A 22,064-nucleotide genomic window follows, 5' to 3' on the forward strand; every position below is an offset into this window, starting at 1 on the left:
GTACATATAAATAAAGAATAATTGAATATATTATTATTATTATTATTCGTAATATAAAATTATTATATATTATTATTATAGTACAAGTATGAGATTGTATATTTGAGGATGACTTAAATAAATTAATTTGTACAAGTTATATTCACAACATACATATACATTTCGGTAGCTTACTCATCAGAACTTCATAGTTAAACGTGCTTGACCTGAGGTAGTATTGGAATGGGTGACCTTTTGGGAAGTTTCCCAGAAATTGCTCAAGTAAGGATAAAACACGCTAAAAGTGAAATGTCATGAAGTAGAACCCTTGAGAGGCTAAATATGAGGACTATTACATTAATAAATTTATTAAAATTAAAAAAATATATATAATTTCTGAAAAATTTCCGACAGAAAATTACATCGAAAATTTCTGACAGAATTTTTCGATGGATATTTTCGATAGAATTTTCCGACGGAATTTCCGTCAGAAATTCTCGATGGAATAAATTATTTTTGACAGATTTTTTTTTCCGACGCCACTTTTTTCGACAGATTTAAATCCGTTAGAAATCCATCAAAAAAAACAAAATCCGTCAGAAATTTACCCTTTTCCGTCGAAAATTAGCATTTTTCTTGTAGTGACCCCACAACTTCATACCTTATTCAATATGTCCATTTCTAAACTAGTGTGGCTCGACTTGGCTTCCGTACATATTAACTAAGAACTTAGAGGAGACTTGCACTCCACTTCAAGAGGCAACAATCTTAAGAAGGGCTTTTAAAAAATCACGCTCTTAAAGCATCACAACACATATCCACACAATGAGATATTTTAACTTTTTAAAACATCTTTTTTCTAGTCCTAAGTTCACAATACAGCTCAACAACTCAACATAACGCAGCTCAACTACACATCTATACAACACAACTCAACAACATAGCTCAACAACATAGTTATACACACAACTTAGCAACAAAGCTCAACCACATTCATCATGTAGTTTCTCAACATAGTATCTTTACTCATTCAACACAATTTATACAACACTTTAAACATTATCCAATTTAACTTAAACAACTCAACATACTTCATTTCAATATCTTACAACATGATTCTTCTAAATTTAATCGACTTAATTAAATCATTATCATATATTAACACACACACACACACATATATAACTATATCATGAATTAGATTCAATTATCATCAACTTGCATCAACAAAAATAGGTAAAAGAATACATATTTTGTCCCTCAAATAGCCCAACCAAATTATTTTGGCCTAGCCAATTTGACTTCAAAATGGTCTTGAACCAATTTTTCCCCAACCATAAAAATTTGTCCCAACCAAATTCACTTGAAACACCTTTTAAGTGAATATATATATCCAAATTTTGCCTGGTCAAGAAAATTTGGCCCAACCAAATTACATTCATAATGGTCTCGGCCCCAATTTCACCTAGCCATCAAAATTTGGTTAAGCGAAATTGTGTTGACCTTACATGCAAAATTACCATTTTTGGAAACTTTTATCTCGTCAACTCATCTTCAAGTTCAAAAACTAAAATCCAAACCATAGAAATGATTTTAAACAACTTAGATAACATAAATTCAACCTTAGATTCAACATGAAACATAATTACATCAAGAAATCATCAATTTTGGGTTTTGATTCATTAGCCCCAAAACTCCAACTTCACCATCTTCAACAACTACTTCAAAAACAATAAATTAAGCCATCAATGGGCAACTTAACAACAAATGCAACATGTAAAAACTTTAAAGAATCAAATAATAAGCTTTTCTTACCCCGAATCCCCAAGAAACAAGAAGAGGAAGAAGAAAACACAAAAATTCTTGACTTCTCATATGACGACATCTCCTTCTGATTCTTATCTCCTCATCTTTGAATTTCTACTCAGCCATAACAATCTCTACTCTGGGATCAAAGTACTTCTATGAAGTTAGAAGAAAGAAAAATATTTTTCGGCTCTAATGTCTATCTCTCTAAAACTCTAAGAAATGAACTTATGAAGTTCAAATTTTCATAAAACCTTATATACTTCTCCAGACTTGGTGAACTTTGACCTCAACACAAAGCAATCTCAAACAACTAAACTCTTAAGAATTCTCTTCATTCTTAGAATTCTAAAACATCAAAACAATACATTATTATAAATCAATTAAATATCAAAATTTTAAATAAATAAACAACTCACAACACAATGTTACATAAATCATTTTCCTCTTAGTGATATGTCTACGATACAAATAATCTTAATTGCTTAACAAATTTTTTTTAAATTCTAAATATATTATCATTGATGACTATTACAAATTAGTTTTCATTCAATAAATTTTATTTCTTCTAATTCCTTAGTCATTATCTAAGGACATGTTTTATTATTTTAGTTCATGATACATAAAATTCAGTTTAGAAGAGATCGAGAAAATGATAATGGTTTTAAGTTAGCTTATGATTGTAAATTCAATATATTATTTTTCTTATATACATTGTAGATAATTAATTATTTTGAATCACTTAGGAAAACTAAATTCAGGATTGACTCAATACATTATTAAATCTAAAATAAATTTTAAAGTGATATTTTTTTAAAACAAATTAATAATAATATCTTTTAGTAAAAAAAATTTAAAAAAAAGTTTTTGCTATAGACCTTAAAAAAGATAGTTATATTTGTATATCTTTTAGAGTGAGTTTTTAAGAATAAAAAAATGACCTTTAAATTATAAGCATTGAAAAATTATATAAATTAAATATAAATGCAAGAAAAAAAAAATGGAAGGCGCCTAAAACAATAATTTTATCAAACTCATGCTTAAGTCGGCCTAACTTATAAACTCAAATTCTTTAAGTAAAACTTTGAATTCAAATTTTATAAATGAAAAAACATATATAATTAGAATGAAAAATTTTCTAAAAGTAATCGACAAAATTTTCAATAGAAATTAATCGCAAACAAAATTGATAGATATATTGTATAGAAATTATGTGTTTACTATGTTGTTAGTACTGTTGGAGGGAAGGAGGATCATATTAGGTGGATTTTCATGGTCAAGTGTGTCATGGAGTTAGGATCGAATGGTTTTCTTAATTAATTGGGCTTTCAGTGATGTTAGGATGCTGTAGGTCTTGGAGTGAAGCAGAGGGTTTTGAAATATTATTTATTGTTTACGTGGATTCTCATATCACAGTGAAATTGCTGGTCCATGAATGTATCCTTATCAATCTTTAATATGACTTGGTTGAAGTCATTTATGATATTCATCAGCAAACTGGGGTCAAATAAGGTGGGTTCGTGTATTGCGAGAAGCAAAATCAGATTATCATTGTTTTGGTCAAATATGACTTGGAGCTTCAATTTACGTGTCAAGAGTGTCTCATGATGTTCCAGCTTTTATTTCCAATGTTTTAGTGGCAGATTTTAATTGTACTGCTTTTGAAAAAGGTTTTTAGCTTTTCAATAAATTTTTTTCATAAAATATACATATATATATATATATATATGCATTTTAATTTTAAAATTTGCCACTAATTGAAATATGGGTTTCTATATCTTGATATTTTTTGAAAAAGATATTGTACGGACAATTATTATGGAATAAAGTTTTGTTTGGATTTGTCTCAAATTTTTCTATAACTTAGGTTTAGTTTGTCTCAAAATATTTATGGCTTCGAAATATCAAGGTTCACTAGAATACTAATATGGTTCTAACAATGCCCTTATCCAATGTTTATATCTCTTAAGTTTTAATTAATTCACAACTACATGCCAACTCTTATTCGATGAGATATTTAAAAAAATACTATTTTTAATTTATGATATTAATTAGTTTAATTAAGTATTAAAAAATAAGTTATGAATAATTTAATTTAATAAAATTGATTTATAAGAGGAAGAAGTCTTTACTTATATACTAATATGATCTTACCAATAGTTTATATCATATAATTTTTAATACACATATTATTCTTAAATCGAAGATTAGATACTTCGAGTATGAAATTTGTCGAACATTTATAAATGATATGATAATAACTTAATAGCAAATGATCTAATAAACTTAGTAATAATTAATAATCACTTTGATAGATTCTAAACTTCTAATATTATTTTAAGAAAATGAATCATAAATCTAACTCAATATTATACAATTAATTTACAAATTGACAAATTGAGAAATGTTTCTCACTTATACATATTTTATCACTAATAGGTATAAGATCCCAACATTAATTAATACTTTTAAGATATATACATTATCTTTAAAAAGTCTGATTTTGTTTTAAAATTTATAAATTGTAATATACCGTAAAATTTTTACAATATACAATATATTTATCTAGTCATAGATTGTTTATAATTAAAAATTATTAATTGTTATGATAATTACATTAAAAGTGACACATAAGATAATTTGTATTTGGTAATAATGCAAATATATTTGTATTTATAAAGTTTCAGAAATAAACTTTTTCTTAATAAAAAGTTGATAATTTAAGATCGGAAAAGAATATTGTATTATTTGTATATAACTATATACCTAACTATGTTTACTTTATGAATTACACAATGAAAATATGGAGTATAAACTACTATCAAAGATTTATAACACGAGTATTTGATGGGGCACGTGATACAGGTTAGGGGACTTTTTTTTTATTTTATATATACTTTTTAAAATAATAATGAATACATTTCCCAATACTTTGGGAGTCTCGTTAATGATTGATAAAGTGTTATAACAAAAAAAAGGCTAAAAACCTATTTTGATCCTTTATAATAATTGTTTATTTTAATTTAGTCTTACTTTTATTTTTTGTTTCAATTTGGTCCCTCATAAGTTAATTGGTTTCAATTTGGGACTTTCGTCCAAATTATTTAAACGGAGTTAACTATTGGCCACGTGGATGCCACGTAGATGCATACGTGGATTCCACGTGGACACCAAATTTTGTGAAAATACCTAAAACCAGAACGGCCCGTTCTGAAACCAGAACGGAGTGTGTTAATTTTGCATCTGAAACGGGCTGTTCTAGATGCAAAATTAACACACTACCAGTACATCAGAACGGTCCGTTCTGAAACCAGAACGAGCCGTTCTGGATTCAGAACGGTCCGTTCCAAGACTGAGAATAGAATATTCTTTATTAATTTTATTAAAAAAATATAATAATTTTGAAAAATATTTTTTATGGTAAAAATTTTAAAATTATTTATTTTCACAAAATACAATTGTCTTATAAATAGAGTAATAACTTTTTCTTTTTTTCTTTCTGTCTGAATAAATATTTAAGTGTCACTTTATAATTTTTTGCAGCTTATTTAAAATTAGAGGAATAAAATGGTAAAAATTAATAGGATAAACATAATAAAATTATTAATTTATTTTCTTTTAGTGTCCTCTAAATTTTTACATTCATTTAAAACAAAAATATTTTATATTTTATTTTGAATTAATTTAACGAAGTATCATATGATTTTAAAATTTTTAAAATCTTTTATAAATTTGATCTATACATGAAAAACTTTTTAATTTAACAATTAAATTCTTAAAAATTTGATATAGAACATTAATTATTAAATAGAATAAATCTATCAAGACTTACCACAAAATAAAAAACAATTAAACAATAAAATAAAATTAATTATTAATATATTTATTATATTATATATAACAACATAATTAAAATATAATTAATAATATATATTTTATAAAATTATTAATATTTTATATTAAAAAAAAAAGAATGAAAAAAATTTTAGTGGGGGCAAGTGCCCCCACTATGATTAACTTAGATTTGTCCCTACATATGGTTGTGGTGAAATGTTAGTCCTGTGTATCATCTTCCTTTACTTCATATTCTACCTCTTCAAGAACAGGTTGTTGTTGTTGGGGTACATCGTTAATGACTTCAAGGAAAAATACTATGTCATTTCATCATTTACTGTATAGTGTCAATTTGGTAGTAAGTGGTTCACTCCAGTTTGAAATGAAATAAAATCTGCTACCATTATCTTTGGTGATATATTGCATTGTCCTTAATAATACACTGTATAGCCTAACTGTTTAGCAATTGAAGTTATCAATTTCCATTGACAATATTACCAAATTTAGTGTTTGAAATGTTTTGTACCTTGGGTCTTTTTCCTCCCATGATTCACAATCGTGAACTATAATCATTGATCGTTTATGCTTAACAGTCTGGAACCAGAACGGCCCGTTCTGAAATCAGAACGGTCCGTTCTGGTTGCACTTTTAGTGTGTAAATTTTGCACCTGGAACGGGCCGTTCCGGATGCAAAATTAACACACCAAAAATGTAACCAGAACGACCCGTTCTGGTTTCAAAATAGACCATTCTGGTTCCAGGTGTTTTCAAAAAATTGGCATCCATGTGGCATCCACCTATGCATCTACGTGGCATCCACGTGGCTACACAGTTAACTCCGTTTAAATAATTTGGACTGAAGTCCCAAATTGAAAGTAATTAATTTATTAGGGACCAAATTGAGACTAATTAATTTATTTGGGACCAAATTGAGACCAAAAATAAAAATGTGACTAAATTGAAACAAACAATTATTATAAGGGACCAAAATAGATTTTTAGCTTTAAAAAAAATTAATGCATTTAGACTTTTAAGATGCATTATTTCCTTATTAAAATTGTTAATTTTGATTAAAAAGTAGTAAATAATATTAAAAAATTATATCTAAAGTTTCTTCTAATGTTTACCGTCAACAATTTTTACTCATCATTATTATTTACTCATTCATCATTAAATAACACAAATAATTACTTTGTTTTGAACATTAGTTGTGTTCTATTAATTTTCTTTTATTTAGTTAAATATTATGTCATAAGTTTAAATCAGTTTTGAAAAGTGTTCAAAATTGCATCAGAATGGTAATGTCAGCTCAAATTTAAAATTCCATTAAATGATCTAAGTAAATCTTTTTAAAAAATACTAAAAGATAAAAGAATTTTAATAGTAAGGTAGAAAAAAAAAACATTAAAAATAAATTATGTTGGTACTTAGAAGTTGCCTAAACCTCAAGCGTTGAAATTGCAAGTCACGAAGCGCTTTACCGGTAAACATTAAAATATCAATTAATAATATTAAAAGCTGTCGTATTAGATAAAGCACAACTAAGTTATAAATATGGACTTTGCTGACTCTTCCAATAAAAATGTGGCATTTATTGAATACTAGTAATATACTAATATCAAATACGAGATATGATGCTAAAGAATAAAATATAAAATTAATATTTATAAAATTTAATTTAGTATAATTATCTTTTTAGACTAATTCATACTATTTTACACATTAATTATTTTTAAATTAAAATATCTTTAATTAAAGTATGTATTTTTAATTTGATAAAATATATTAATTATAAATTATTTAAAAAACATATATTCTAATTACTTAGAAAAATATGAATAAAATAGAAGAGACAAAAATTAGAAAGAAAAAGATAGTATAAGGATAATTTTTAGAAATATATATATATATATATATATATATATATAAAATAAATTTATTGTTATCAACTAAATTAATTATTTCTTAATTTTGGTAAATTAGTTAATTGAATCTTATATATAAAATTAAAGATAGTAATACAAACACTTCCTAAGTTCCATATTAAGTTTCACATTAGAAAAAAGTGTTAAATATCTTTTAGCTCCTATAATTTCACTTAATTTATATTTTAGTCCTATATTTTTTTATTAATTTTTTTTAGTCCTTATAGCAAAATTTAGGATAACTCTAATAAAATAAGTTTGACATAAAAAACACAAAGTTGAATATGTATGTTTAGTCATTCATCAAGTCTAACTATTTACCTCTGAAACATTGATTGGAGTTTGAATGCAATGTTTTAATGGAAGAAAGGCGTGGTGATTGAATTTGTCATTATTGCAAACGATTTAGGTTTGACAAAGGAAATAAGCGGAGAAGGTGGTTGCACAAGTGAAGAGAAGTGGAATAAAAGGGATGCAAGGAGGAGGAGGTGGTAATGGAGGAAGAGAGGCAAAAAGAGGAAGTAGTGGAGGTGAATGCATCAAAGAGAAAAGGGTGAAACTGACTATCTCAAAGGTCATGAATCCCTAAGTTTTTACACAAAGGAGACCTTCCTTGACGATGTATTCCATATTGTATCCATAAAAACATTTATGCATATGTTATCGAAGTACATATTTATAATTGTACATTTATTCATAATTATCACACGTTCACATCATGGGTAAGACTTTCCATCGCATGACCCTCATAGGATCCATACACATAAATGTACCAATATCATTTTTAACATCATTCAATTCATTCATAGCTCATATTTATATCGGTATTAACTAATATAAGAGTTATACATATTAATCATACACATTAACTCGACGCCAACTACCCTACACTCAACACGATGCATCTTGGGGTGTCACTACAAGAATTTCGCAGATTAGCGAGGGAATTTAGCGAGGGATATAAATCCAAGCTATTTCCTTGCTAATTAGCGAGGGACTGGCGAGGAATACAGTCCCTCTCTAATCCCTCGCTAATTAGCGAGGAAATAGCTTGGATTTATATCCCTCGCTAAATTCCCTCGCTAAATAGGATCATTTTGCGACCAACCTTCATCTCCTCGCAAATTCGTCGCTAAAGCTAGTGCTTATTTAGCGAGGAACTTAGGCCCTCGCAAATTCCTCGCGAAATTATGACCCAAAATATAAAAACGAATTTTTCATTTAGCGAGGGCGTTTTCTTGTCGCAAATCCCTCGCTAATGAGTTATAAGTATAGCCCTCGCAAATGCCTCGCAAATCCGTCGCAAATTAGTGAGGGAAAAGGTTTTTCGCTAATCCCTCGCAAATAAGAGATTTCGTTGCTAGTAGAATTTGAAATTCAAGTATTTGTAAAATTTCTTGAAATAGTATAATTTCAAATTCTCTCATAAAAGTAAGAATTTGAAATTTCTCATATTTTTTTCTTTTTATTTTACTTATATATATTTTATCTTATTTGTTATCTCTTCATTTTTTTTAATTATTGAATATTTAAAAATATTTTTAAAATTATTAAATATTATCTAATATTAATTTTAAAAATTATTAAGTATTATCTAACATTATCTATTAAATAAAACTATTGATTAAAAGATAAAGTATATATACAAATTTTTAGACTTAATTTATTGAATAAGAAATTTAATATATGATGTAATTACATTCATTAAATAACTCTTTTAAGAGTTACTTTTGAAGTAACTGAATTTTCACTCATATATATTTTTTAAAACACACACACACACACACACATATATATATATATATATATCATCATAAATTTTAAATATAATTTATATGTTTACAATATGAATTTAGTCCGTATATGTTTTATTTTCTTAATTATGATAATTTAAAATATTTTTGTTTATTTTGATTTATATATGAATTTAATCTCTGTAAGTTCATGTGTTCTCAATTTTAGTTCTTTAAATTTTTATCCTTATAAATATGCATTTTTCAAATTTTAGTTATTTAAATATATATTATAATTTTCTTTCACTTTAGTTCTTCGTACTAACAACTAAAAATTAGAAAAAAAAATATAAATTTATATTGACTAAACTTTGAAAAAAAATATTATAAAGATTGAAATCGAGAAAGGATAATCCTATAAGGATTAAAAATAATTTTAAAAAATTGGAAGGATCAACATTAAAAAACTCTAAATTAATATTTAGCTTAAATTAATTTTCGTTTTTATAAGTTTTTTGTTCTAAATATTATTATATTTTTATACAATTGTAATTTTAGTACATTTATATCATATATAAATAATTCTTAAATAAAATTTTGTTAAAAGAAATACTACTTTTTAAAGTATTTATTTTACTACTAATGGATTTTCTATAACTAATAAATATTGCATGATTATGTGAAGAAAAAAATACACTTACCTTTTCTCCGAAAAAAAATATAAAACACGTATCATATTAAGTAATATTCGTTTCAGTAGTTTGAATTATAAAAATTTTAATCAACTTAATTTAATTTTTTTATTTAAAAGTATTCAAAATAAAAGTAATATTAATATTGTAAGAGGTAAAAGTAATAAATATATGAGATTTAAAACAAAACTAATTGCATAGAGTAAATATTTCACTTCATTTTTAATGTATTTTAAATTTTTTTCAAATACCAATACTTTATTATTTTTAAAACTAAAACAGCAACTTATTACTATGTATAATTTTTTTTATATTTATATTTTTTAATATTATTTTGGAATTTAAAATAATATGATATTAAAATTATAATAATATATCTTTTTGTATATTTTTATTCGTATTATTTCTATTTAGCTTATTATTAATTTTAATTATAGTTTAAATTAATTTCATTTATAAAGATAAAAATTATTTAAATTTATCAAATAAAAAATTTAAAATATTTATATTTAATAATATAATATGTTTAAAAAATTATATTAACTAATATTTTTTATACTTATATAAAATAAATGAAAAAAGAGTTGTTAGTACCATATTTTTTTAGTTTCCCTCCTAAACCCTATGAGTGAAATTACTTTTTCAAAGGTGGAAGGTGAAAGATGAACTCGGTGAAAGGTACCGTACAAATCGCCAAAACGCACGGCGCCTAAACTCATCAGCGTGGGCCTTCCACTGCACGAGTAAATCGCGCTCATCTCCACCGTCTCAGACTCCAACCCCACCACGCTCAAAACGGTAACTGCTTCCTCACACCTACGCATCGCGCGCTTTAGCATATGGAGCTTCGCGCCGCTCATGCTAAAATAACTCTTATAAATTTTGATGATTGATATATTTATTTTCTACCATTATCTAAACTGATAAATGCTTGTAAATTTGATGTGTGTTCATGTTTTGGGTTTCTGCTTAAATTTTATTTGAATTAGTTAAACTCCTAACCCTTTCCATATTTTGCATATCTATAATTCTGCATTTTGCACTCTAACTGTTCGTAGAAATGCTTGATCGAGATTCTTTTATTTTGTCTTTCATTATTCTTCAGCATGCATGCTTTGTTATTTAGTTCGGGCAAATTAGATAAACTTACAAAATTACATTAAATTAGTTATATATTTAATTTTAAATAAAATAAAATTAATTAAACCAATTATTTCCTTTTGCTCTTTGGTTTTCAATCTAACAAACTTCGCTTCCTTCATAGTATTCTTCAACTTGCAGGAATCTTACGAGGACCAGTTATATTCCTTATAAAGGTTTATAATCTATTTACTTTGATTCTTTCTCATGATTTTTTAATCACGTGTCTGCACCTAATAGCAAGTGATGAGTAAATATCATAAATTGCATTATAATATTAGAAATTGAAGAAAAATTATAATATTATAATATTAAAAATTGAAGAAAAATATTCCAAATATGCAACTGGGTCGCTTCATTATAATCTGAGATTAACATATAGTTGTGCTGATTAGTGTTATATTTTTTAAGTCATATGTTTGATTGAATTGATATAGTGCATGTGCATTTGGCTTCACAGATCGGATTTTACTATTTTAGGTAATTTGATTAATATTTAATAATAACATAATCTATGGTAATTTGAGTTTTGAATTGGTTTTACATGTTGGAATTTTCTACAGGTGAATATGAAGAACCACCACCAAAGACAGAAGCAACAAGGCTACCACAGGGAACCACAGTTACAGGTACTGTTCTAAGCAATTTCATTCAATTGATCACTCTCTGCCTCTGGTTAATTGTGGCTGCTGGAGAGACAGCAAGGTGCAATGTTTGCGTAGAAGTTTTGGTAGGTATCATATATTCCATGGGCAAGATCATCATATCAAAGGTCGAAACATGCGACAGGTGGGCCTGGGATGCAAGCTGTTTTCTTAGTCTCTGGGCAAGGATCATGTGGCACTGGAGTTTTCTTACCCCAAAAAGCAGGCACAAAATCAACTAGGAAGCCAGGTTTACACCTTGTATTAATTTCTTTCCTCGCAATGAGGTGCATCACTTCATATAGAACTAGTTTTTAAACTGAAAATTGTTGGTTGAAGTGCTGTAATTTTTTCTTTATGCAAATTGTTGAAAATCACAATGTAATAATTAAAAATTATATATAGTAGTGAAATATTTCCTGAACTCTTGTATTTTACTTGTACATGAGAAGCAGTTATCAGCTTAAGAACAAAGTAGTTCAGAAATTAACTAAAATTGGGTGATCTATGCAAAATAATTTATCATGCCATTTCCCCCCTTCTCATTTTATTTCACTTGTGATTTTAAGGGCTGGCTATGGATCAGAAAGTGAAGCTGATGAAGAAGCAGCAACAGTGACTTTATCTAGCAATATTGGTAGAGTTAATCGTGCTTCTACAAAAAGTGTTGTCAAACTGCAAGAGGTTGGACCTAGGATGACTCTTCAACTAGTTAAAATTGAGAAGGGTCTGTGTTCGGGTGAAGTTCTCTTCAGTGAATATGGTATATCATCCTACAATTTGACTTTGAGTAATTTACTTATTTTTATTGAAAAATCCATTAAAGCCACAAATATAGTTAACAGTCTAAATTCATTAAAGGCACGGATGTGAATAGAAGTTCATTTGAGCTATTATTGAATAAACAATTAGAGATGGACCAATGGCAATAAACTATTTTCATGTAGAACAGGATAAAAAAACTTTCTCCTGGAATTTTGTTTCCTTGTTACAGATGATTATTTTGAGCTATGCATCAATGTGTATCATATCATGAATCATAAGTACCAAATCCATAAGCACCTTTTCATTATACATACATATTTCATTGATGCTCATAGAGATCATATTCATTAAAGTTTTCGTTCTTGTTAGCATTCTGGTAGTAGAGATTGCTGATCTTCTGATCTCAATTGCATATATCCTGTAGAAGTCCTTACTTCCTTTACAACTCTCATAAGTTAATTCATTTTTCTTTCTTCTCCTCTTCTCCCTTGTTCGTTGCTTTGGCCCCTTGGCTTATTTTATTTTGATCTTGAATTCTCCAATTGCCTACATCTTTTGTTAACAAACTACGTGTTCTTTGTACAGACTTCCCTCAAAACTCTTCTGCCTGTGCTAACAGTTCTAATGCTCTTACACTTCCCTGTTAGGAAAAGTTGGTGGCAAAGAAAAAAGTGACGATGAGATGCAAGGTGAAGAAGATGAAGAAGGTAGTGACGATGAAGAAGATCAAGATGGAGAACATCAAGAGGATAGTGAAGACGAAGATCAATAACTTGATTAGTCTTATAGTCTTATCTTATGGTGGTGTAGTATTCAGGTTGTGGTAGATCCATACGGAACTGAAAGCTGCCATTGGAAATTTTTCATATGAAGCATTTAGTGGTTGGGCTATACAATTCACATTTGTTAAAATACATAAATTTAGAGTAATCAAATGCTGATGACTGTGACTACTTTTTCTAGTTTTTAATAATTATGTAGTTGATTTAGATTTATTTAAAATATCAAATTAAGTGGCATATCTACAGGGATTCATGAGAGAATAATGTATATATATAGATAAATTAGGAAGGTTTCGCAAGATGTTAGCGAGGGATTAGCGTGGTATTCGCGAGGGAACTCAATCCATATGCTTTGATGGATTTGCGTGGGATTAGCGAGAGATTTGTGAAGGACATATTTGCGAGGGTTTAGCGAGGGACATATTTGCGAGGGTTTAGCGAGGGATTTGCGAAGGACATATTTGCGAGGGATTAGCGAGGGATTAGCGAAGGACATATTTGCGAGGGAATTTAGGTTCTACATTTGCGAGGCGGGAGCGAAGAATTAGCGGCACAAATTTGCGACAGACTAGCGAAGCTGGTTGCGAGGGAAAAGCGAAGGAATTTAGCGAGGGAATTTGCGAGGGATATGTATCCGTCGCTAATTAGCGACTTGAATTTAGCGAGGGAATGATCCCTCGCAAATCCCTCGCTACTCCCTCGCTATTCTGTTTAGCGAGGGATTTGCGAGGGATTTGCGAGGGATCTTTCCCTCTCTAATTCGCAATTTTCTTGTAGTGTGTTACAATGTGAAGTTAAAAAGAATTTCTAAAAACCTTCTCATTAAAAAAAACTCTTTAAAAACATTCTTGTGCAAGATAGTCATTCATATTTTATATATATAGAGGTTCATTAGTATCAATTTGATATTATTTTTAATATTTTATTTCACTATTTTGATATTATGTAATATTATAAGTTGGTTAAATTGATTGTGGTTGATATCTACATTTTTTACAATTTTTTGGTCATATTATTAACATAGTTTTTAATTTTGAGATACAATACTATAAAAGGTAATTTTTTGTATTAAGTTTAATAATATTTATAATATTTTTATTGAAGTGAGCTAACCTATGGTGAGTTGAAGTGTGTTCATCTTTTATAAACTCATCAAAAGTTGAGTTGATTGAATAACTCGTGGTGGGCTAAGTGGACCGGTGACCCATTGCTCTACTTTGAAAGCATAACAAGCAAATTTTGAGTTGCTCAAAATTGAGCAGTATGCATATGACAAGCAAAATAAGTGCAATGGCAAAAACATGCTCTACTAGGATAATGTGTGCAAACCCAAAGCTGTTGGGGATTGGGGTTGAGTTTAACAAAAGATTTTAATAATGTATTTATGATGAAGTACGGTTGGCAACTGTGTACAAGGATGGATGCACTTTGGGTGTAAGTAATTAGAGCCAAATATCAATATGGAGATTCTATGATCCCCTTCATTGATAAAAATTGGTATGGCTTGAATTTTAGCGAGGCTTGTGTGGTATTTTAGACTAGTTATTGCATATGCTCTCATGGAATATTAGTAATAGCGAGTTGGTTAAGTTTTTGCAGGATGCTTGGGTATTAGGTTGTAGGAGTTTGTTTTAAGAAGTGTTAAGGGGGATCCTAAGGGACTTACTTCTTAAAACAATATATTAATTTATTATTGAGCCAAGGGACTGGAATTTTTAGATTATTGATTCCTTCCTTCTAGGCTTGGTTCTGCCTTGCATGGTTCATCCCCCCTAATGTGTTGCGTGGTGTGGACATTGTGTCATGGAAGGGGACTATTGATGATGTGCTTTCAATCTCTTTTATGTATGCAAACTTGACTTATGGATCAATGGGGGGAGGGGTGACCCTCCACATGTGGTGATTTGGGGATGGCAATGCCCTAAATAGGTTTGAATTCTTGTATGGAAAATTGCTGCTAAGGCATTGTTGACGAATGAAGTGTGGTGTTCTAGCTATCTAACCAATGTTTCTTCTTGTATGTGTTGTGGGGTAGAGCTTGAGAGTATTGATCACACATTTAGAAGCTATGCTCTGGCCTAAAAGTATGTGCATGGTGGTTCCTAAACACAAGTATCAAGTGTTTGATAAGTGACAATTTAACCTAAATGACTTAACTCTTTTGACACTTATCTAACTAGTTTTGAAAGAAATTTATGTTTTACCCTTAAACTAGTACAAAATTCAAAGGAGTTGTTTAAATTAGTTAGTTTATAAAGAGTTGATGAAAATTTTACTTAAACTCTTTGTTTTATATCTTGTAGGGTTCAATGAATATCCAAAGTCTCAAAAAACTCCAATCCGATTAGGTGTTTAGAAAAGGGTTGAGCCCTTTTGAAAAGACTAAGCCCTTCAAAGGTAGAGAGCGAGATTTGAAGTAGAGGTTAAACCATTAAGTCATTTTGAAAGGGCTGAACAGATTGGCTCTAGAAGGGTGCAGATTTTTGGATTCCCAAGGGTTTAGCGGATTCAAAAGGGCTCAGCTATTGAAGTTGCTTCACCATGAAAAATCCTACAAATCGCTCAATTGTTTAGACTAGGGCTAAGTGGCTTACTCTCTCTCCTCCATACTCTTTTTTATTTTGCTGCACATATATAAAGATTTAGGAGGAGAAAAAAAGGAGAGAACCACAAAGACTTGAGCGAAAATTACAAAGCAAGCAAGGAGTTTAAGAATCAGCTAGGAATGAGGGTTCTAGGATCTTTATTTCTTTCTTCTACTCCTTCTCCATGTATTTTGGATTAGCTCTCATCACCATGAGTGGCTAACTTTTCTTTTTGTTGGGGTTGAACAATCCATCAAACTGTTATGTACTCCTTTTGATTTATATATATGATAATATATTGATTCTATTCTTAATACTAAGGTGACTTGATCACTCATCTTTGATCTTTGATTTGGATTTTGGTTAGAAAACATTTTCTAAATCTAGTTTTGAACCAGGTCACCTAACAATTTTAAAGACTAAGAATAGATTTAGAGTTGTTAGTTGAACAAGTTCTTAAACTTAATGCAAGGTTTCAAATTTGATAAATAGAGGAATCGTTTATTGAGTTAGACTCTTTAAAATTTCTAAATGCAAGAAATTCATTTGGAATGACTTTAATGAACTCCATAACATTGGATGGTGGAAATCATATATAGATGATCTTAGGAGAATATAAGGGTGGGATTGGTCAAACTCAATTCCAATAGAATTACATACTATTATCTTTTAGTTTTACTATTTTTTTGTTGTTACCTTTTTATAATTCCAATATCAAAATATGAACAACATCATGTTTATAACATTTGTGAATCTTTATATTTCAAGCTTTTACTAGGATATCATAAATTGTAACTATCTTTGAAGTCTTTAAGGTTTGACAACCCATATTTAATTTCTATATTATAGTGAATTGAAGCGCTTGTCTCAAAATCCTATCAATGTTCTTTAGTCAAGATTTATACATTTGGTTGTTAAGAAATACGTGTGACAAGTCTTTAGTTGATGGTAATTGTTGCACTCTTATCTTTGTAGTTACGTTATGTCTTGTATTATAGTTATGCCTTGTATTATATATAGTAGAAACCAATTTGTTTCCCAAATTTTGGTTATGAGCCCTCTTACAGTTAGAACGCAATTTTGGGCTAGTTTGGGACCATAGTGAGTACCTACGGTCAATTTGTTGGGTTGATTAAGAGTGGTTGTGCCGCTAATATTTCTCCATCGATTTGGTGGAATCTCCCACCTCGTGGATGGTTTAAATTGAATTGTGATACTTCACTAAATTTAATTTCTAGGAAGTCTTCTGTTGATAATGTATTTCGTGATCACAAATGAGCAATTGTATTCCCTTTTGCTGTTAATATTGGGTTTTACTCAATGTTACTAGAAAAATTGTGGATAATTTTATTTAAGTTGCTCTTTCATGGAATAAAAGGTAAAAACATTTTATTATTAAGTCTGATTCTTTAAGTGCTATAAATATGCTTCAATGGGGTGTTGCCACTCATCATGCGTGTTTTAACCTAGTTGAGAGTGTTATCTCCTTTATTTTTGTTGGTGGGGATTTGTCTCATGTCATTTATAAAGCTAATTAAGTTGTATAGGAGTTATCTCTTAGCTAACCAACAAATTCCTTGTTATCTTAAATAGAATTGTTATTCTAACAGAATTGTTAATAGTCTAACAGAATTGTTATTAGTCAAACTCATTCAGTTAGAGATTAACTCTATTTATTGATGTATCGGTACTAATTTGAAATAGATTTGAAAACATCCAATTATACTGTTTCTACATGGTATAACAGAGCTCTTTTTTTTGCTTAACAGTAGAATCGATCCTTCTTTTTCCATGGCTTCCTCAACAAACTCTGATTCAAAACTTGTTGAATTTAACTTTGCTTCCAATCTTCCAATTAAACTTAATGCCTCCAAGTACCCCATCTGGTATAAAAAAATCATGCATCTTCTTCAAGCCAACAATTTAGAAGGTTATGCCAATGGAGACACGCCATGCTCTTCCAAAACAACTGGTTCCGGTGATGCATCTCAACCTAATCCGGCCTATAAATTCTGGTGTCGCCAAGACAACCATGTGTCTCTTGCTTTGTTAGGTTCCTATAGTCCAGACGCACAAATTGTTGTGTCTTCTACGACTTCCTCTACTGGTGCATGGCAGAAATTGCAGAAAGCCTATGCTAACAGATCCCATGCTAGAATCATGTCTCTCAAAGAAAGACTTTCCTCCATAACTAAAGGCACGTCTAGTGTCCATGATTACCTGCGTAATATACGTTCAATTGCTGATGAGCTTGCCCTCATTGGGCATCCAGTGGATGACATTGATCTTGTTATTGCTGCACTCAATGGTCTTGGTCCAACATTCCGTGAATTCAGTGCTTCTATCTGTACCCTTGATTCACCTCTACAGTTTGATGAATTGTTTGATAAACTTGTGGATTTTGAGATATTTCTTAATCGAGAGGAACTCATCCACTCATCCGTTCCAACTACTGCTAATCTTGCTAACAAAAGCTCCATGCCTTCTAATCAAGGAAGGTTTCCAAGAGGACCACCTACAATGCCCCGCAAAGCTACCTTTGACTCAGCAGAAAATATTATGGTGTGCCAATTCTGTGACAAGCGTGGTCACAATGCAAAGTAATGTTTCAAGTTACAAAAGAAACATATCATCTTATGGATATCATGATCAAAAATCTGCCAATGCCGATTCTACTTGGCCACTTGATTCAGGAGCCTCTCATCACGTTACTCATGACTTAGCCAATCATCACGTTACTCATGACTTAGCCAATCTCAATTTATCTCATGATGCTACTGAACGTGATCATCTTCTAGTAGCTGATGGTAAGTCTTTACCTATTAAATCCTATGGTTCTACTTGTCTTCCTACAAAATCCAAACAACTTCATTTATCTGGTGTTTTATATGTTCCACACATCACACAAAATCTTGTTTCTGTATCACAATTGTGTCAAACTAATGTTGTGACCATTGAATTCTTTCCTTCTCATTTCGAGGTCAAGGATTTGACAACCGTGTCCTTCATCATGCTCTTAAAACCAACAAATTACCTTTTATGTCTTCAAATAAACGTTGAACTGATTGTCTTCAAAATAAAAGTCATAAGCTTTATTTTCATAAATCATCTTTGTCTAGCAATAAACCACTTGAAATTGTTTATTCTGATGTGTGGGGACCACCCCCGATTCCATCAATAAGTGGTCATTCTTATTATGTTATTTTCATATATCATTTTTCAAAGTATGTGTGGTTGTATCCTTTGAAACACAAGTCAGATGTCTCTACTGTTTTTCCAGTATTTAAGTTTCTAGTTGAGAATCAACTTAACACTAAAATTAAAACAATATATTCTGACAATGGAAGAGAATATCTAAAACTAAGGCCTTTTCTCCAACAAAATGGCATCTCTCACTTAACCACACCACCATACACTTCTGAACATAATGGTCTCTTAGAAAGAAAACACTGTCATTTGGTTGAAACTGCTCGATGCCTCATTCACCATGCCTCTCTCCCATAAAAGTTCTGGTCCTATGCCCTACAAACTGCAGCCTATTTAATAAATAGACTTCCCACTCCAAGCTTAAAAATGGAATCTCCACTTCAAAATCTTTTTAATCAATCTCCAAACTACACAAAACTCAGAACCTTTGGTTGCCTTTGCTACCCTTGACTAGCATCATATAATTCAAATAAACTTGAACACAAATCACAGCCATGTGTCTTCCTTGGTTATAGTTTTTCACAAAGTGCATATCACTGCTATAGCTTAATTACTCACAAATTGTACACCTCTCATCATGTTCAATTTGTTGAAGACATATTTCCATTCCTTGTCCCACCACCCACTAATTCATCCCTTTCATCAATTTTAAACTCAAACCATTCAATTGCAACAAATTTTGAACTATTCAAATATAGACCTACCATAAACTCTCCGCCTCCAGCAAATCAACTACCAAACCTTTTGGCACCACCAACACCCTCCCCAAATATCTCTAAAAAAAACACTTCTACCTCATTTCAAGCCAATCACCAAATATCCTCACTTCCCCAAACAGAACTTAGCTCTGAAAATCATGTGTCCTCTCCTACTTCTTCAACAGCAGAAGCTCCCTCGGACAAAGTCACTTCCCACCATCCAATGGTGACTCGATCAAAGAATGGTATTTTCAAGCCCAAGCAAGTCAATGCCATCAGTCGGTTTCCTTTGCCACCCTTTATTGAACCAACCTGCCCCTCTAAAGCAATCAAAATTCCTGAATGGAAGGCGACAATGAGTGATGAATTCAATGTCCTCATGGCTAACAACACATGGACTCTCATTCCTCCCAAATCTAAATTTAATGTGATTGGTTGCAAGTGGATTTTCAGGATTAAAAGAAACCTAGATGGCTCTATTTCTCGCTACAAAGCAAGGCTAGTTGCTAAGGGTTTCAATCAAAAACTAGGTGTGGACTACTTTGACACATTTAGTCCTGTTATAAAACCTCAAACAGTTCGAATTGTGCTTTGCTTAGCATTATCTCGCGGCTGGTCTGTCACATATGGATATAAATAATGCATTTCTCCGTGGCTCACTCTCAGAAGACATCTATATGTCTCAACCATACGGATTTATCCACCCACAAAATCCTAACTATGTTTGCAAGCTCAAGAAATCTCTTTATGGGCTCAAACAAGCCCTACGAGTTTGGTACCAATCTCTTAAAGCTTTTCTCCTATCATATGGATTTACCAATGCTCGCTCTGATACATCATTGTTTGTATATCATCATGATAATGTCATTGCCTATTTTCTGGTTTATGTGGATGATTTGCTTCTCACAGGAAATAATTGCCAATTCCTCACATAGTTTCAAAAAGCCTTGGCACAAAAATTCTCCCTTAAAAATTTCGGTGCACCAACACATTTTCTTGGGATAGAATTCATACCCACAGACAGTGGCGTGTTTCTCACCCAACATAACTATATCTGAAACCTACTCCACTCCAACAACATAGAAAATGCCAAGCCTATCACCACTCTAATGTCCACCACATGTTCTCTTCACTGCCCAGCTGACACTCCTTCATGCAATACTTCAGAATTTAGATGAATCATTGGCTCACTTCAATATCTTTCAATGACTCGTCATGATATCTCCTTTGTTGTTAACAGATTGTTCCAATTTATGCATAGACCAACTGATCTTCATATGCAGGCAACTAAAAGAGTACTAAGATATTTAAAAAGGACACTTGATCATGGTATTCACCTTGTTGTTGATCAAAACCTCTCTCTTCAAGCATACTGTGATTTGGATTGGGCTGGAGACACTCAAGATTGTAATTCCACAGCAACATTTATCATCTATCTTGGCAAGAATCCAATTTCTTGGTCCAACAAAAAGCAAGCCACGATGGCAAAATCATCAACTGAGGTTGAGTATAGAATAATTGCCTCAACTACCACCGAGCTTCTTTGGCTACAAGAATTATTAAAAGAGCTCCATTCTTCAATTTCTCAACCTGCCACAACACACTCAAACAATCTTGGTGCTACATACTTGTGTGCCAATCCAATTTTTCATTCAAGGATGAAACACATAGCTATAGACTATCATTTTGTAAGAGATCTAGTCGTAGACAAAAAGCTTTCAATTCTACATGTTCCATCAACTCAACAACTTGCTGACCTCCTTACAAAACCACTTCCAGCAACTAGACATTCATTCCTCAAATCCAAGATTGGTGTAGTTGATCCCTCCACCATCTTGCAGGAGCGTATAGGAGTTATCTCTTAACTAACCAACAAATTCCTTGTTATCTTAAACCGAATTGTTATCCTAACAGAATTGTTTATTTTATATTTTTTTATAAAAAAATATATCATATTTATAAATTATTTTTTTATTATATTAATTATAATTAGGTTATTTTTCTATCTCACATTATAATAAATAATCACACATAAAAAATATTAAAATTTTTTAATATAATTATATTAAAAGTGAGTATTAAATTAAAAATGGGAACATGGACGGGTACGGGGCAGGTAAGTACATACCCGTACCCGATTTAATATATCGAGTTTTACCCGTACCCGATCAAACCGGGTATTTCTCATAAAAGTCGGGACGGGTTCAAGTATTATCTGCGGGTACGGGTATATTTGTCATCCCTAAATTCATGTTCACTCGTCTAAAATCTAAT

General features: G+C 30.4%; 1 protein-coding gene and 1 long non-coding RNA gene across 5 annotated transcripts; both read left to right on the forward strand.

Annotated features, from left to right (window-relative positions):
* The first annotated feature begins 10,581 nt into the window (after positions 1-10,581).
* Positions 10,582-13,471, forward strand: LOC145951769 (uncharacterized). 4 transcript variants are annotated; one of them, XR_014429688.1, is made up of 5 exons: positions 10,582-10,767; positions 11,234-11,285; positions 11,673-12,003; positions 12,323-12,516; positions 13,166-13,471. It is a non-coding gene; the product is annotated as an uncharacterized LOC145951769 (long non-coding RNA). The 4 variants fall into 4 exon arrangements; XR_014429689.1 differs by having other exon boundaries at positions 10,583-10,767; positions 11,251-11,285; XR_014429690.1 differs by lacking the exon at positions 11,234-11,285 and having other exon boundaries at positions 10,583-10,767; positions 11,673-11,738; positions 11,811-12,003.
* Positions 13,472-17,676: 4,205 nt separating this feature from the next.
* LOC109812297 (uncharacterized) lies at positions 17,677-20,430 on the forward strand. Its single transcript, XM_020376227.2, has 3 exons — positions 17,677-18,472; positions 18,579-18,692; positions 19,688-20,430. The coding sequence occupies exons 1-3, from the start codon at positions 17,677-17,679 to the stop codon at positions 20,428-20,430; spliced, it is 1,653 nt and encodes a 550-aa protein (XP_020231816.2).
* The last annotated feature ends 1,634 nt before the right edge of the window (positions 20,431-22,064 follow it).

This window comes from Cajanus cajan, chromosome 9, assembly GCF_000230855.2.
Source record: "Cajanus cajan strain Asha chromosome 9, NIPB_CcT2T_4, whole genome shotgun sequence".
NCBI classification, from domain to species: domain Eukaryota; kingdom Viridiplantae; phylum Streptophyta; class Magnoliopsida; order Fabales; family Fabaceae; genus Cajanus; species Cajanus cajan.